Source organism: Ursus maritimus, unplaced genomic scaffold (assembly GCF_017311325.1).
Source record: "Ursus maritimus isolate PB19 unplaced genomic scaffold, ASM1731132v1 scaffold_11, whole genome shotgun sequence".
NCBI classification, from domain to species: Eukaryota; Metazoa; Chordata; class Mammalia; order Carnivora; family Ursidae; genus Ursus; species Ursus maritimus.
Window position 1 is genome coordinate 56189604 of NW_024423453.1, and position 17952 is coordinate 56207555.

General features: G+C 35.5%; 1 protein-coding gene across 4 annotated transcripts in view; it reads left to right on the plus strand.

The window, feature by feature from the left end:
- CLCN3 (chloride voltage-gated channel 3) overlaps positions 1-17952 on the plus strand; it is a 92635-nt gene extending 74683 nt beyond the window's left edge. For 2 of the 4 annotated variants that reach the window (XM_008685633.2, XM_040626434.1), the window contains 3 exons: positions 2267-2665; positions 8038-8254; positions 14994-17952. In XM_008685633.2, coding sequence (XP_008683855.1) covers positions 2267-2665; positions 8038-8254; positions 14994-15084 — 707 coding nt within the window. In that variant the 3' untranslated portion in view covers positions 15085-17952. Of the gene's footprint in view, positions 1-2266; positions 2666-8037; positions 8255-13207; positions 14873-14993 lie in introns of those variants that run through there. The other 2 variants (XM_008685632.2, XM_040626433.1) reach the window with 2 other exon arrangements.

The following is a 17952-nucleotide window of genomic DNA, read 5'->3' on the forward strand; positions in this document are numbered from 1 at the left end:
AAAGCGTCAGACTAGCTTTGGCTCTGCGGTGACTTATAGTTAGCTGTAGTGGAATATTTCTTTACCAGCCCTCCTCCATTTAAGGTGCATTTATAGCAAAATGAAGAAAGGTAACTACTGTTTTAACGAAAAAAAATCTGCATTAAATACTTAAGAGTCTATTGTCCTCTTGGCTATGAAAAATAGTTATTGCTTTTTATATTTAAAATGTCAGCTGAATTTTGGTTATGATATTTCAAAGTTTGTATTTTGACTTATTTTTGTTAAGGGAATCAAAATTATATAATTATTGATCTTCAAAAGTATAATATCAAGTGAAAGTGAGGGACAGAATCATATTCACCAAAGTAGCAATTATTTAGTAGTTGCTTTCTCTTTAGCACTGTGGTAGGTGCAGTGAGTGATACAAAAAGAAGTATAAAACATGGGCCCAATCTCAACTACACTCAAGTTGGGGAGACAAGACCAAAACTGAGAAAACAATAGTGAGCACTATATAATGATTATATATAGTACTGAGTCTATGAAAATTGTAGGAATCTAGAGAAAAAGGATTGACGTAGTTCAGGTAGAGTAGAACATGAGCTTTATTTAAGAATAGTAGAATTTAAAGAAGAGGACTTTTTTGAGGAATATCCTGTGAAGGCAAAGGAATTGGGAGAGGGATTAATTTAGTATTCATGGAGCTTTGAGGATGCTGACAATATTGAAGTAGAGAGTGCGTTTGGATACTTTTCGGGAAATGAAGTGGATTAGTGAGAAGGAGCCAGATGATGAAAAGGCACTGATTTGCGTTGGGATTAGTTTGTATTTGGAATTGGTCGGATCTGTGGCAGAGTTGTGGCTTTGGCATTTGTAGCTTAATGACTTGGAAATGTTCCTTTGCTTTTGATTTTTTATTTTCTTATCTTTAAAATAGAAATAATAACTACTTATCTCCTACCGTTGTTTTGAGGTTATATGAGATCAGATGCATGTAAAGCTATTAGCACAGTACCAGGTGAAGTAAGTCGCTTAGTTTAAAAAAAAAAAAAAAAAGTCTTAGTGAACTGATTAGAGACATGCATGGCGTAGTGTAGATACGTAATACATAGTAGGTTCTTTCTCCCTTCTATTTTTAGGTTAAAAAACAAAAAGGAAGAGTTTAAGCTTAATGCAGTATGAATTGGCGAGCCCTGGTAGGTTTTTGAGCAAAGGAGCAACATGGTAAAAGTAGTACTTAGGAAAGATTAACCTGGGAACATGGCTTATAAAGTGGATTGAAAGTAATGGGGCCTGGAGTCAAGGAGGTAAGATAAAATAGTATTAAAATTAAAGAACAAAGTCTTGAGAGCCTGGTCTAGTTTGGTAATAGTGACAGTATTGAGAAAGGGACCCATAGATAGTTATTTTGCAAAACAAATCAGGACCAGGTGAGGGTCTAGGTGTTGGGGTAAAGTAAAGGGATGGACCTGGAGTGACTATGTAGGTTGCCAGGAAGAATGTAGTGCTGGTGCTGGAGTCAGGGAAGTTGGAATGGGTAGCTCTTTGGGGGAAGAAGAGGACTTTGGTGTTAAGTGTGTGCTGTTTTTTGTGACAGTAGGTCATCCAGAGTCTTTTTACAGTTGGAAAACAAGATAAGCAATAAGGTATGCAGAGTTGGAGATGTGGGACAAATGCAACAGTGAGTGGAGAGATGTGGATTACGAGGCATCAGCATACAGATGGTAGTTCAGAATGATGATTTGGGTAAATGAATAGATACGTTTTCTAAGGGAGGGGATATTAACCTGTTAACATAAATCACAAGGCATCAAAATATTTTACTCATTTTGAAAAGATAAAGAGGAGTTAAGTGTCTTAAGTTAATATTCTACCCACATATGAGCTTAATTTGTAAATTGGTAACCATGATGCAAAAGTAGCTCTGATGTGCTTCACCAAATTCTTTACTTAATAATCAGCTTTTATAAGAGTGAAATTATATCTTTGCTATAGCAATAAACCAAAATGGCAAGCTTGTTTTAGTTGGTCAGCTGTGTACTGTGAAGTAAACAGGTTTTGAAATGTTATTTTAATAATCTTTTGTGTTACACAAAGAAGATCAGTGTTTCTCTACATCTTATTAAAATAGTGGTAATTGTCCTAAGAGAGGAGTAGCAGTTTTTGATGATAATCCTTTTCACTAAGTTCTGTTTACAATTCATGTTCACCTGCCTAGTACAAAAATTCCACCAACATGTCCTGTCCTCCTTGACCAGTGGTGCTGCTTTTTTTTTTTTTTCAGGTGGTGTGACAAGGATGACTGTCTCCCTGGTGGTTATTGTTTTTGAGCTTACCGGAGGCTTGGAATACATTGTTCCCCTTATGGCTGCAGTTATGACCAGTAAATGGGTTGGTGATGCTTTTGGTAGGGAAGGCATTTATGAAGCGCACATCCGGTTAAATGGATACCCTTTCTTGGATGCAAAAGAAGAATTCACTCATACCACCCTGGCTGCTGATGTCATGAGACCGCGAAGGAACGATCCTCCCTTAGCCGTCCTGACACAGGACAATATGACAGTGGATGATATAGAAAACATGATTAATGAAACCAGCTACAATGGCTTTCCTGTCATAATGTCAAAAGAATCTCAAAGATTAGTGGGATTTGCCCTCAGAAGAGACCTGACAATTGCAATAGGTACCCTTTTTAAAAAATACAGACACACACATAAATCTATCTATATCTGTATCTGTTGGAATCTCTATATATTTAGATAGATATAGACATATAATAGACTTCTCAAGGAAAGGAAAGCAATAATATTTAATTGGTTGGGTTTGTGGGGGCGAGAGCTGTATTATATTTATGTTCCTGAAAGTCTTTTGTTCTTTAGGAAAGGAATTACACATCTGTGAATTGTTTCCCCACTAAATACAGTTTTTTTTAAAAGAAATCTTTTTATTATTTTATTTATTTATTTTTAAAGATTTTTATTTGAGATACAGCATGCGAGAAAGAGCACGAAAGGGGGGTTCAGAGGGAGAGGGAGCAGGGAGCCCGATGCGGCACTCTCTCCCAGCACCCTGGGATCATGACCTGAGCTGAAGGCAGATGCTTAACCGACTGAGCCACCCAGGCTCCCCACTAAATACAATTTTATCTTTTGATTTGGCATTGTTATCAGAGATCAAAGTTAGATTCTTTATTTTCCACTAAGAAAAGGCTTGTGAAGTTGATATTGTTCATAATAGCATGTAAGATAAGGCTTTAGCAAGTGCCAGGGCATCCCACTAAATAAATACATTCTTATATTTAATATTGGCTTATTTGAATGCAAATTATTGAAAATATCATCTTCATTGGTCTGTTTCATATCAGACTCACAGGTTTTCCTTTTTCAGCTTTTGGATTTAGGCTTACAATATTAACATATAATATCTACTTTAAAGTGAAAAAAATAATTGAGATTTTATTTTGGTCAAATGCTAGGTTGAAAAGTCATATTGTATTTTGAGCTGATATTCCTGCAAGTATAGATTGAAGGCATTAGTTGTATTATTTCTTGGAGGTAAATTAAACTTCTTATGAGGAAGAAACAATTGCATTCCTCCAAAGTTTATTTTTCTCCTTATCTTAGAGTCGTAAAGTATTGATGAGGAGGCTAGTAAGGCATTTTCTATACAATCTGATTCCTTTCCCTCTCTCCCCCCAACTCCCAAAGGTGATAAAGGATATTTTCATCAAGCTGTTGCTTTCATACTCCCAAGTTTTTAGTGGAGGACCAGGAGCTGAATATGTTAAGCATTTGGTCCTGTGAACCCATCCTCTGCAACTTCTCTCTGTGTGGCCACTGCAAAAGGATTATACAATATTTCAATTCTTGTGCCATTTGAAGAGGGAAGGCTTAGGGGAGTATTTCTCAAATCGGAATGGAAATGCTCAGTTTACAAGAGCTATCAAAACAAAACAAAAGCGTCTACAGAGAAGGAAAAGGCTCCAGCTTTGGAAGAGCTTTTTAAAGGCTAGCAAACCTATCATTCCAGGTTTTGCTGTAGGTAATAGAATAGTTTCCGAGAGTGGGCAACATATGTGGTCAGACTTGGCTCTTGTGTTGAAGTGTTTCAGCTTCTAAGCTGTTACCATGGCCACACCTACAGTCAGAGAAGAATTTCATTGCTTAGATTCCTCTTCTTTAGGTTTTAATAGTAGCCAGCCAAAGAAAAGAAAAAGGTCAGAATTTTAGAATTTACATAGAAATTTAAAGGAAAACAAGGTTTTTTATTTTTTAATTTTTTTAATTTTTTTTTAAAGATTTTATTTATTTATTAGAGAGAGAGACAGCCAGCGAGAGAGGGAACACAAGCAGGGGGAGTGGGAGAGGAAGAAGCAGGCTCCCAGAAGAGCAGGGAGCCCCATGTGGGGCTCGATCCCAGGACCCTGGGATCACGCCCTGAGCCGAAGGCAGACGCTTAACAACTGCGCCACCCAGGCGCCCCAAAAGCAAGTTTTTTTAAAAGATGAAGAAAGTAGTAAAAGTTAATTATTCATAATCCTCCTGATTCTGTGGACATATTTTTCAAAGTTTTATTAGTATCTTGAAACAGAATATTGTGATAGCAGATAATGTCAGTTTAAGGGAATAGGTATACTTTAGATATTTGAAATATCCAGTCATGTCATCAAAAATGTTTCACATGATGACTTAGGACATGCCTTAAATATTTACCTACATATATTTTTATAAAGTTGACATTTTTGAATGAGAAAAATAGACCTGTACGTGAGATTTTATATATTTGCATAATATATAAAACACGTTAAAATATTTTATGAAAGACAAAATAAAATGCTTGAGTAACTGGTAAACTATGTATCATATCCACGGATGGGAAAACTCAAGATTTTAAAAGCACAGTTTTCCCATAATTTATAAATTCTGTATTTGTATGTCATTTCATTATTTAAAAATTTTAGTTTACTTATAGATGGTACGTTCACATAGTTCAAATCAAGAAGATTGAAAGTATACAGTGAAAAATGTCTCTCACCCATGACCTCATAGTTACCAGTTTAACTCTCTATAGACAGCCATCACTTTGGTTTCCTATGTATTCTGTAGATATTATTCTATAATTATATAAGTAAGTATATATGTTTTTTCTTTTTAAACAAATTGTATCATGCTATCTAATATGTGTTGTTCTGTACTTTGTTTTTTCACTAAACGATGTTTTCTTGGACATCTTCCCGGTGAATTTCTTCATTCTATTCTTCTAAAGCTACACAAAAGTAGACATACCATGGGATACCTAATGATTTCTAAAATCAGCTCCTCATTGATGGACATTTAAGATGTTTCCAATTTTCTGCTGTTATAAAAATTGCTCCCTCATATATTTGATGATCTCACATATTCGACATTCTGCCTATGTGCAAATGTACCAAAATTACTAGAAGTGGAATCGTTGGATCAGAGAGTAGGTGCATTTGTAATATTATAAGGCATTTTCACATCACACCAGGTAGTGATTATACCCTGTACTTCCAACGGCAGTGAATGACAGTTTACTATGTTAAAGTTTAGTCCAAATGGAGAGACATTTCTTCCTGCATTTTTATGTCAAGATTAAAAGTGAGGCTCAATGTTTTATAGATTTGTTTAAAATGAAGCATATTTAACATTTATAGTGTGAATTGAATTGTCTTTCCTATTTTCTGACTTAAGGTATAAAAGTATACTTGTTCGTTTCTATTTATGTGATAGCTATTAGTTTTACAGGGAGACTCTTAGTGAATGAAAACCTAAATATCACTGACATACTGAACACACAGTAGTAAGGTACATGGCACAGTGACAGGCTGCTCCCTTAATTGTACTTTTCTCCTATCCTCTAAAGATCTTTTGTTCAGAGTAAAGCTTTAGTTTGCATACTTAGGAGAGCTAATTTGTTAAAGGGTCCCCCTTCCATAGCAATATTTAGAAACCTTAAAATAGAGTTTACTCAGTAAGATGCATTGCAAGTAAGTGGACTCGTCTTTTGTTTATCTCTTTGTAGCAGTTAAAATAAACCGTATACCTGCTTGGTTAGTTCAAATACCATTTTGTGGATTTAGAGACTTTTTTGCTTTCTAAGATTAATACAAGTGACGAAAGAGTTCTACATCCCTGGGGAATGTTTTTTTTGTAGTCTGTCTCTACCAGGTTTCACTTAGTGAAAAATGAAGGGGACAGCCATATGTGTACCTTTCTTTTTTGATAAGTTGTGAGAAGTCAAGCCCTTGAGAATATATTAACATGAACAGGAAAAATAAAGCATAAAATAAAATTTAGGGGGAGAAAGGTGATTATTTATGTTCAGACATTTTATGTTAGAAAAAATCCATTTCCATTCTCCTGGAAGTATAACTCTATTTTGCATCCATACTTTAAAAAAAAAAATGCCTGAATCGTATCAGAAAATAAAAACTATGATGATATTTTCTACTTCAAAAGCTTTTGAATGAATGACATTAAAAAAAATTGTTTTTCAAACAAAGCAAAACAAACTTAGCAGATGTCCTGCACTTTGTAAGTACTCAGTCAATGATGCTTGTTAAAATAGTTACTGTATTCATATACAGGACAAATTTAAGTCAGGCTGGGTGTTCACTAGCCTTGTGCCTTTTATATCAAAGGAACATTACAGTAAGCAAATAAATAAGGTTAATAACTTTTTCCAAAATTTTCTGCAACTTTTATTATTAATGTTTAAGCAATCTCAGCATATTTTCATTGATGGTATAATATTTGTTATTTTAAGGTATTAAAGTTCGATGAGTGAGGTTAGTTTTAACTCAGAATATCTGTCATGCTAACAGTATTTACACTTTACATTCGTAGGTCATTAGCCAGATGCTTCTGTGAGTTAAGAGAACTTAAGGAACATCTTTCAAGAATCATTTATGTCACTTGCTAATGGGCTTTCTTCTTTTCTGTGCTTTTATCATGCTTTTAAAGTGGTTTAGTAAGTACTAGTCATTAGAACTTCACTTAGTGCGTTCCTACCTATGTGTGTTCTGGCACAGTTAAATAAGGCCTTAGAGGTCAGAAGGAGCAAAAAGAATTGCAGTATATGAGCTGTATATGTTTATCTGCTTCTGTCTGGGACTGGTGCTTATTATTTTGGCTTAATTATATTTGTAGCAAAATTCATGTTTAAAATATGTTCAATATAGCAAAAACATATTTGTGAACAGAGTTTTGAATACATACTAACTCAAAATACAAACATAAAGCTATTTATTTTTGTATTCTCTCCATTTCATGGGTTTCCTTTCTCCTCCTGTGGTCTTTGTTCTGCAGTTTTTTGCATCTTTACCACTTCTTGTCTAGCACTGTCAAAGGCTGGCGTGGAACTTGGCAGCAGACAGAAGCACTTGAAGCAGAGCACACTGGAGAGGGGAAATTAACAGAGCCTTTACAAATGCCACCTGAAATACAAGTCTTTGTCCGTCATGTGCATAGTTGTAGTTTCAGCCCACCTGTTAAAGCTCATGACTCACCTAGAAAATTAAACTTCAACATCAGAAAAGAGAAAGAACTAGCTAAGTCACAGGGGTGGAGTATATATAGCATAGTCAAAACAGGAACGAAACTCTCTTCAGTCCCACCTCTGCAGGATAAGTGATATTTTGCATGGGCAGGTGTCAGTTGGTGATGGCTTCCTATAAGAAACCATGCTCTAATTTGTGCAGGTTTTAAAAAAACATATTTCACACATGCTTCCTTGTCTCCCCCAAAGTTAGAAAACAGCTTCAGCCCCAGTTAAGAAATTGAAAGACCAAAAATATTTTATTTACATGAAGATGATTTGTTGTTGTTATATTCTAATCCTGTCAAATACAAGAAATTACTAAATTACTAAATCAAATACAAGAAATTACTAAATCAATTTTCAGTTGATTCCTTTCTTGGTTAAGAAGGTAGGAAAAAATGGTCATGGGATACATTTGTTTATTTTTTAGAGTTTCCAAATAAACAGATTCCCCTTAACACAAATTAACTTTTGGTCTTTTCTATCTCTTTTCAGAAAGTGCCAGAAAAAAACAAGAAGGTATTGTGGGCAGTTCTCGTGTGTGTTTTGCACAGCACACCCCGTCTCTTCCAGCGGAAAGCCCTCGGCCACTGAAACTTCGGAGCATCCTTGACATGAGCCCTTTTACCGTGACCGATCATACCCCGATGGAGATCGTAGTGGATATTTTCCGAAAGCTGGGTCTGAGGCAGTGCCTTGTAACTCACAATGGGTAAGTCTGGTGAAAGAAATCAGTTCGCTTCACAGAATTTATGATACTGTCTAGTGGAATTCATATCGAGTTCTTAGGGTAGAGTCTAAGTCGGCTTTGAAGTGGGAAAGACTGTCTTTTTAGTGTGATTATAAATACAGGATCAGTATTGGTCAGATTGATACTTACCAAGAATAAAAAAAAAAAAGTCAACTGGCAGATCTTTGCCAAAACATAAAGTAGCATTTGTCAGGAACACTTCAGAGTTGGCAAAGAGTAGTGGACCTAACCTGTACAGAGTAGAGGAAAAAACCCATTTTCTTTTTTAAGTATTTCATTTTTTGAATATAACTTTCTAGTTCAATAATAACTCTCTAGATATTTTGCTGTTTACTATTTCAGCCATTATTTTACTTATTTGTGTAATGAGGGAAATAATGTATAATTAAATGAAATTTGTAAATTAGCTAAAATTCTCCTTTAGCAAATGCTTTTTGTTTCCTTTTCTCCCTTTTCCATCCACAAATCTTTCATATAAACTGCTAATGACAAAAACTCATGTATTTAAAATGTATAAATTGGTTAATTTATTTTTCTGCCCTTCACACATGAACTGAAGTGTTTCTCCAGGATAGGACTGTAGAAAAATTTTGTTTGGCAGATGTCAGAGGGACAAAGTGCAGATGTGATACGCAGTAGGCCTCAGCAAACGTACTCCTGCTTCATTGCCGCTACTCCCCCCGTCCCTGCACCCGGGATCTGTTGCCCCACCCATTCTTTCTCTAGTGCCTTTTATTTCCATTATACTACTGTTCCTAGTTGAAATACTTAAGAACATTGTTTTATCTGAAGGCTGAGGACAGAAAGGCTGGAAATGAGAAACAAAGGGTATTCTTGATTGTGCATAAATTAAATGGTTTAACCCTGCCCAGCATAAAGCTGGTTGAAATGCTAAACACTTAGAGATCACAGCGGGGATTTTTTTTTTTTTAAAGCATTTTGTTCAAGACATGTGAGGGACAAAACACATGACCCCTGTCTAAAGAATGGGGGAAGAAAGAAAAAAAGGGAAGGAATTTGTTTATGGAGCGCCTTCTTCAGGTTTCTCACTTAACTTTGTAGCACCTTTGCAGAGTAGGCTGTAGATCCCTACCTGACAGGTGTAATAATTGAAGCTCAGAGGGGTGTACTAATATGCCCAGTTGTGTGGTTAGTATGTCACCAATCAGGGAATCAAATATCTTTCCAGTTTTAGAGCCCAGTCTCTTGCTAGTGTTTTATGCTGTTATTGACTAATGGAATATATTTTCTTTCTTTGTGATTTCTTAAACTACACCATTTTCTTGAATAATTTATTGTGCTATATTGTGTTAAGAATAGAAATATAAAGTTAAGAGAAATAGATCCATGTTTAGTGTTTTCTCTGTGCTAACCAATTAAATCTAAATAATGTGGAATAAATTATTAAAGGTATAAAATCCTTGATGCAAGGCAGGAAGTTTGGAATTATTAAGTATCACAGATACTATTTGGCGAAGAGATACATGTAATAAAATAACTATTTTCTTTCAGTGTTGTTTAATTAAAAAAATAATAGTTACCAAACTTCATTGTTTGAAAACTTTATCAGTACATGTTAAATGGAGTAAGTTTTTATGAAGTTATATGGGTTTTAGGGCCCTTTTAATTATAAATGGCTCAATTAGAAGCTAAGCTGAGTTGTTACAATTTTTACTTGCTTTGAGTTATTCCTTGTGCCTGGCATGGTTTGTCCTTTTGTGTGCTAGTAAATATAAATGTCACTCTCTAGTTATGATTACCTATGATCACAAAGCTGGATGGGTCAATTAACATATTTCACTTTGCTGATTAATTCCCAGATTTTCGGCAGCACAGATGTTAGAAAGGAAAATGTTTAAAAGAAAGTGTAAAAATAACAAACTGTGGGAGAGGGGGAGGATAGCTAACTAAAATCTTACCTTATACTACCCGTTTATAAGAAAGCTTGGGGGGGGGGCTTTTTCTAAAGGAGTATGTTTAATTGCCTTGATTATTAAATTGTTCCTATTTCTGTCCTTCAAGGAAAATAAGTTGATATATATAGAAAGAAAAGAGATCATTTGGGGTGGTAGCTCTTGGGTCTTTATTTTCTTGGAGGTATGTAAGGAAATAGAATGGTTTTTTTTTTTTTTTTTAAGATTTTTATTTATTATTTATTCGACAGAGACAGAGACAGCCAGCGAGAGAGAGAACACAAGCAGGGGGAGTGGGAGAGGAAGAAGCAGGCTCACAGCAGAGGAGCCTGATATGGGGCTCGATCCCACAACGCCGGGATCACGCCCTGAGCCGAAGGCAGACGCTTAACCGCTGTGCCACCCAGGCACCCCAGAGTGTTTTATTTTCACTTGAAATTAAATGATTTAAAGTTAAAAAAGAAACCATATCTACTAGTTTTTAGTGGAGAGTGTGAAGTTCTGGATAACTGTCAGCCACCTCTAGTTCATAGTGGGTCCTTAGAGGTGGAAAATAACTATTTGGGGGAAGAGACACAACAAGTCCAGATTGTTAGGTGCAAGGAGAAAATGAGAATAGGGAGGTGAGGGAGAAGTGTGTCTAAATTCTAAAGATGTCAGTTATAGTTTTCCCATCTTTTATATTTTAATTAGAATTCTCAAAATCTTTTTAGTCTTTTTTTTTGAAAGGTTTTATTAATTTGTCAGAGAGAGAGAGCACTTGTGCACAAGCAGGGGGAGCGGCAGGCAGAGGAAGAAGCAGGCTCCCTGCTGAACACGGAGCCTGATGCGGGGCTCAATCCCAGGACCCTGAGATCATGACCTGAGGTGAAGGCAGACACTTAACCGACTGAGCCACCCCTGGCATCCCAAAATCTTTCTAGTCTTGGTGGATCTAGCAGGATGTTAATACGCATTGCTGAAAAAGAGTTTGGGGACCATATAAGTTTGGGAAGTATTGGATTAAATACAGTTGAGGTTTCTCTATTGTAGAATGTCTCAGAACTTACAAAATGTTGATATTATTTGAGTTTCAGGGACAATAGGAAAAATAGTTTTCCAAACTTGTTTGAACATGCAGTTTTTTATTTTATTTTATTTTATTTATTTATTTTTTTGATGGAGGAAAGAGGATGGAAGAACTTTTGAGACTGGTGTTTTTGGAACATATTTTGGGAAAACGTTGGTTCATGCTCTGTCAGCTGTTAACATCATTGCTTGTTAGCTCCACACAGGGAATTAGCAAATTATTCTTTATATAAGTTACATTTTGCATTGATTTTCTTTGCACTTCCTGAAATTGATAAAGTAGCACTGAACCCGGTCTTATTATTCTCAAATCACTTGTCTCCATTAGAGAGGAAATATATGTATTTCCTCCTTTTTAGGATCATTACTTTGTAATATAGATATTAGTTTGTAAATCTCCAAATTTGCCATTTGGTCCTTAATCAATTTGTAACTCTCCTCATTTTGTACTTTGTGATTTGGCAGAGCTTATTAATATACTAACTGAAAGTAATCATTGTATATAATTGGAAAGAAAAGAATGAGTAAGAATTAAACTGGAATTATTTTATTGTCAAGGTTTTTCACATTTCCTGCCTCCAGCTATAAATTAAATTGAATTGATGGTTTTTTGTTGTTGGTTTTCCCTCACATACTTAGAGAAGAACATCCATTGAGGGATTAAGTGCTTATTTTATGTATGCATTTTTTATTTCATGAGTGCATTTTCTGAGCCTTTTTGGAGGGAGAACTTGTTCGTATCCTCTGACAACTTTTCAATTTATCTTTGTTCTTAAGGATCAGTACATTATTTTAAATAATGAGAAAACATTAGCAGAGAACCTATTTCTGTCTTTCCCAATGCCTGCCGTCCCTGCTTTCCCACCCCCGCACCCAGGCATCATCCTTAATAACTGTTTCGTAACTGACATATCTGTAGGCCTTGACTACTTTAAGTGAAGTCCCCTGGTGACATTCTTTAAGAAGTCAGAATGTTCAAAGGCAGTTGAGTAGTAAAGTTGACTTAACTAGATCACCAGGGAGATGTCCAGTACCCTGAAGGGCATTCTGGATGGGCTTCCAGAATTTGAAGATGAAGGCTTTTTAAGGCGTTTGACATTCATTATTTTTGTTGCCATATATTGTAGTTGAATTCTTCCATTATAAAACCAGCAACCAGGATTTTGTTCCAATCTAATTATTTTCAAGTATCCTTGTGAGAATTTATGTCCCTTATTTTGCTTGATATTATAATAGTGATAGGTTAACTGAGAAATAATCATTTAGAAAAAAATATGCATAATGTAAAAGTCATTTTGACCTCTAATCATAAATACATCTTATTAGCTTATTTTAAGAAGTAGCTTTCAGCTACTGAAAATTAGGGAGTGTGTGTATTGGTTGGCGTTATTTATTTAAGTGTACATTGCCTTTAATTTTAATCCCAAATAGTAGTAAAACTCACAGGATTTCTTAAGTCTCCTCATGGACAGTTGAGGCTAAGCCTTCTACCTTTTCGCTACTGAGGTAGACCCAAATAATAGCAGCCGCACTGTGACATTTTAGAAATTAGAAAAATACTTTCCCCCAACGAAGGAACACTGAAAATGAAACTAAATTTTGGAGGTTTATAGCTGTGTATTAATATTGTTTCTTTTGTACTTTTCTTTATAGTCATTTTCATTGCAAACTTCTATAATTTTGATTTTTAATTTAAAAAGGAAAAGAACTCACCAATATTTAAAAATAGTATCATGTCTCTCATGAAAGTCAGAAGTTATGCAAATGGGACCTGGGATTTCAAATCATTTTTGTTTTTGTTTTTCTAAAGTTCATTAAAAGCCTTCTTATGGTTCATGTTTTTATTTTTTTCTCTCATTCTTTATCATTATGATTGGAACCTCTTTTAATTTAATTTCTCACACAGTTATTAGCATAACGTGATCTGTTTCAGGATTGTCTTGGGGATCATCACAAAGAAGAACATATTAGAGCATCTCGAGCAACTAAAGCAGCACGTCGAACCCTTGGTGATTAGATATATCAGATCTCTCATTTAGACACCTTAGAAGTCAGGAAGCATGAAACTTGTGAACTGTTTGGTTCTGTCAGTCCCAGATATCTGCTGAATAAAAAAATCCTACATGCTGCCAATTACATTTATATCTTATAAACTCTGTCTGTAAGATAAACTTAGGTATTTGTAAGATTCCATTCACAGCAAGTTAGCAAAAGTTAACGTCTCTCATCAAAATCATTGGTTGCAATTTAAGAACTGTAAACAGTTTGGTAGTTAAATGAGTAAATATTATTGGACGTTCTGAAAGTAAACACAAGTCTGTCTACCTTAGTGGCTGCACCGGTCTCAGAAGATGCCTGACTGGTTAAAAATGTCTGCCCCCCCCCCCAAACCCTTTATCTTTTTTGTGTTTCCTAATCTTGTGGTAGTCTTGTGGTAAATCTAAGCTCATAAATGGTTTTAACCGAGCTTAGCAATGTTAGAATTGCCGAATGTTGAAGAGATTTCTGATGGGCACACTAACTAGAGCGTAATGTGTATATATTTGTGATCATAGCATTAGTTCTTTCTCTGCTACACCTTGCATACCTTCACAGTCAAGAATGTGTGTCCTGCCATTTCATTAGTGAACTGTACCCAGATAACGTGTGTGCCCCTTTTGTATGATGTTTCCAGAATGCTGTGAGCAGCTTTTGGGGTCAAATGCATTTGTTTTAACTGGCTTTATGTCCTAGTGGTTTCATGACTAAAGATAAATTTTGAATTATCTTACCTTATAACCTAAAAATTGTCTGGCTTTAGCAATTAATGCCTGAAATTATTTTGCCCTGCAATTGTCATAGCTATATAAAACCTGTCCCAGTTTGCTTAAGTACACAACTGATTATGTATTCCTGTTGTATGCTAATATTTCACAAGTGTTTCATGCATCCTTTTTTAAAAAACTACTAACCGGAATAATAAGTAGCTACTCATTCATTCTGCTTTCTGCTTCACCTATAATAATCTTTTAGGACTGCTTCTTGATTTTTCACCTCTCTTTTACTGTAAGCATTAACAACCAAGACTTTCATAAAAGCACTGTATCTTAACTTTTTCGGCCAAAATCAAAAGAGGAAAACATTGATGAGTGTACTAGAAACTTGGGTTATCTTATAGATTTATTCTCGGGGCTCTGAGGTTTAGGATTGGAGTTCTTTGTTGACCATTTTATCTCAATTGTATGTGCTTTCATGAAGATTCTGCATACAACTGGGCAATCCTTAAGTTATTTTTTTAAAGTTGGTTAAGTTTGGTTTGAAAAAAATGGAATATTGAGGAGATTTGGTCATCAGACATTTTACTGCTTTCTTGATATCATGGCAATGAATTTTCCTTCTCAAATGGGATCAATATCATTTCTTGTTCACACATCCTCCCATTTTTTTTACGTTTTTGTTGGCATACATGAAATCAAAGTACCTCTACTTCATTGAGGCATGCAGTCCTCAGAGTCTTGGTGGAAAGGACATCGTACTATTAGTGACCATGATACTTTCATATCAAAGGATGGTTGCTGGATTATTTAATTATCTTTACCAATAAAGTACTTCTTGAACATAAAAAATCACGGTGCTTGCTTTGCTCTATTCCTGTCAACAAAAAGGGTTTAGCTATAGAGTTAGCTTTTCTTTTCTTTTCCCTTTTATTTTAATAGCAATCTTCTGTTTATTCCTTTCAGGCGCCTCCTTGGCATTATAACAAAAAAAGATATCCTCCGTCATATGGCCCAGACGGCAAACCAAGACCCCGCTTCAATAATGTTCAACTGAATCCTATAGATGAGGAGAGAGAGGAAACAGAAGAGGAAGTTCATTTGTTGAATAGCACAACTCTTTAACCTGAGGGAGTCATCTACTTTTTTTTCTCCTTTAAAAAAAAAAAATCTGAAAGCCAGGCTTTTGCAACATGGTTTGCAAATACTGCTGGTGGAATGGAGGAGTTGTTTGGGGAGGGAAAGGAGCAAGAAGGAAATGAGTGAGGTATTTCCCCATCTAACTGAGAGCAGCAAACCATCTCCTGTTGTTCTGCACTGGATGCATTCAGCTGAGGATGTGCCGCGGTAGTGCAGGCTGGCGCGTCCGCGGAGAGGGCACCGCAGCCTGGGAGCACTCGGAGCACCTGGAGCACCTGGCCTGTTACTCCAGCATCGCAAAGACACATTAGCAGTCCCTGTTTCTGGAGGGATTACTTTGAATTGAGCCATCTCTAAGACTGCAAGGTCTTGCCCTTTTGTATCAAAACTGTTCTGTTTAATTCATGAATTATATACGTAAGCATTATCTTTCTACATTCCAGAAGAGCTTTTCTTTCTCTCCCTCCCTCCCTCTCTTATTCTTTCCCTCTCGAGCTGTGACAAAGCCTCTTAAAATTGGTGTACCCTTTTGAAACAGTCCTTTCTCATATTGAGATGTACTGTGATTTTACCGAAGTTTCATCACAAGAAGGGAGTGTTTCTTGTGCCATTGACCATGTAGTTGGTACCATCACTAAATGCTTGGAGCAGTCACGTGCACCACCACAAAGGCGAATCAAACAGGTAAAATCTCGAATGAAGCGTGAACAGAATCTCTCAGCTTGTGTGCATTGTGGTTCAGAATCAACAACAATGAAACTTGACTTGTAAGGATAAACAGAGTTTTCTTTTTGTTTTTTTCCTCTCAGACTTTATGGATAATGTGACCTGGTCTTATGCAAATTTTCTATTCTAAAACTACTATAATCTACAAGTACTGTTCAGCGTAAGGAAACAAAATGCTGCTGCTTTGACAGTAAAGAGAAGGAAGTATTCTGTTTAGCTGTATCTGGTATTAATTGCATGTTTAAACACTGGAATTTTTTTTCTTGAAATTAGATCATTTTTTTTCTTTCCTCAAGATATTGCTGACACTGAAGAAGAAATGTAATTCATAACTTGCACTAAATGTATATTTCTTTTCTTAAAAATTTACCATTCTTATTTATATTTTTATGGATTAAAATTTATAAAATACAGATCAGTTAATATCGCGCTTAAATAATTTTACCTTTTTAATGTGATTTTTATAGACTAATTCAGACTTACAAATATGGAGATATGAACAAAGTTTACACTGGGAACAAGGGTTTAAAAAGAGGTTGTGGTTATTTGTCTATGATCCAATGTGTACATAAACCTTTTTCTGATCTTTCACTGCCACCCTCTGGATTATGTCTTCTGACCTGTACATTTTGGCTCATTAACTAGAAAGTTAAAACATGACAAATCACTTTGCAATTAAAACCAAAAGTTAAATAGTGTTAACCTTTAAAAAAAAATCAAACAAATGAAAACAGTTGCATAGGTAGCAGTTAAAATTTTAATCTGAGCATAACCTTTGAATCTTTGGGTACATCACATCCGTAAGTGTTCAGCTAATGTTTTGAATATCCACAGTGCACATTTTTGCTGGATGAGTTGAAAATGTACTGGGGTGTGTTTGGAATTTTTGTTTTTGGAAATGTCTGTCTTAATCGTGGTCTTAATTCACTATCAGCAAAGGCAGTTTACTTGAAGGATTGGCTTAAATAATCTAGGCTTATGCATTTTTGGTAGGGAATGAATTTTGCAGACAGACATTTCCTGAAACATAACTGGCAATGAGCCGTTTTTACATTTTGGAAGTGATTCTTCACTTCCTAGTTCTTAAAAATAATATACCCATAAGATCTTGAAGCTTTATTAGATCATGAAGCCATATTAGAATGACAATTGAAAGTTGAACAACATTTGAGGGATTTCATGAAACATTTCTTCATGTTGCTATCTGCCTAAAATTAGTATTTTGTCCTAGTTTGCTTCCTCCCTTTGGCAGACTTCAAGCTTTCTTAATAACCCCTTCAGATTTCATTTGGCCATCCAGAGTAACATCTTTTCTAAATGATACTTCTGTATATCTTGTTTTCATCTTGTCCTGAGCGTATCTGCAGGGTGAACTCCTCAGCATTGGCTATTGAATAGCTTGTTCGTCTTGAGTTACACGCCTTCAAAGGAGAAACCAGCTTCTTTGCAGATACCTTCATAACATTAAACATCACATGGATTTTATTTTCCATGTTTCCCTTTTGATTTCACGTCCTCCCTTCATTGCTCATCCTGCTTCACAGACGGACATTTCAGGGTGGATATTCAAGGTGGATATTAATTTTCTTCCTGGTATATTTCTATCCCTTGATGTGTCTTACTGCTAAAATACAGGAGAAGTGTTGTATTTCTAATGCATTCAGTGGTTTTCTTCAGTAATACAACCTGTTCCACTTTTCTTTTTGATATGTTGAGGTGTGTCTGCTTTTCAACCAAACGGTGAAATAGTGGAGACCATGAAATATATGTGCCTGGCTAATTGGCAAATTAATTGACCAATATAATAAGTGGAGCGCCTTATTGGAGTACCCTTTTTGAGAAGGTATGATGAGAATGGGCAAGGGTGTCAGCATCTCTTATTAATAATTGTTTTTAGTTTTGGTTCATGAAGAATGCTTAGTTTGTTAATCTGTGATGTTGCCTAGAGCTGTATTTATCTGTTTTTATTTATACTAGTGTAGTAAAGCTGCATATCATTACAGTAAAAATGGTTACTGTGATGAGTTAATCAGAAAATCTATTAAAATCTATATGACAA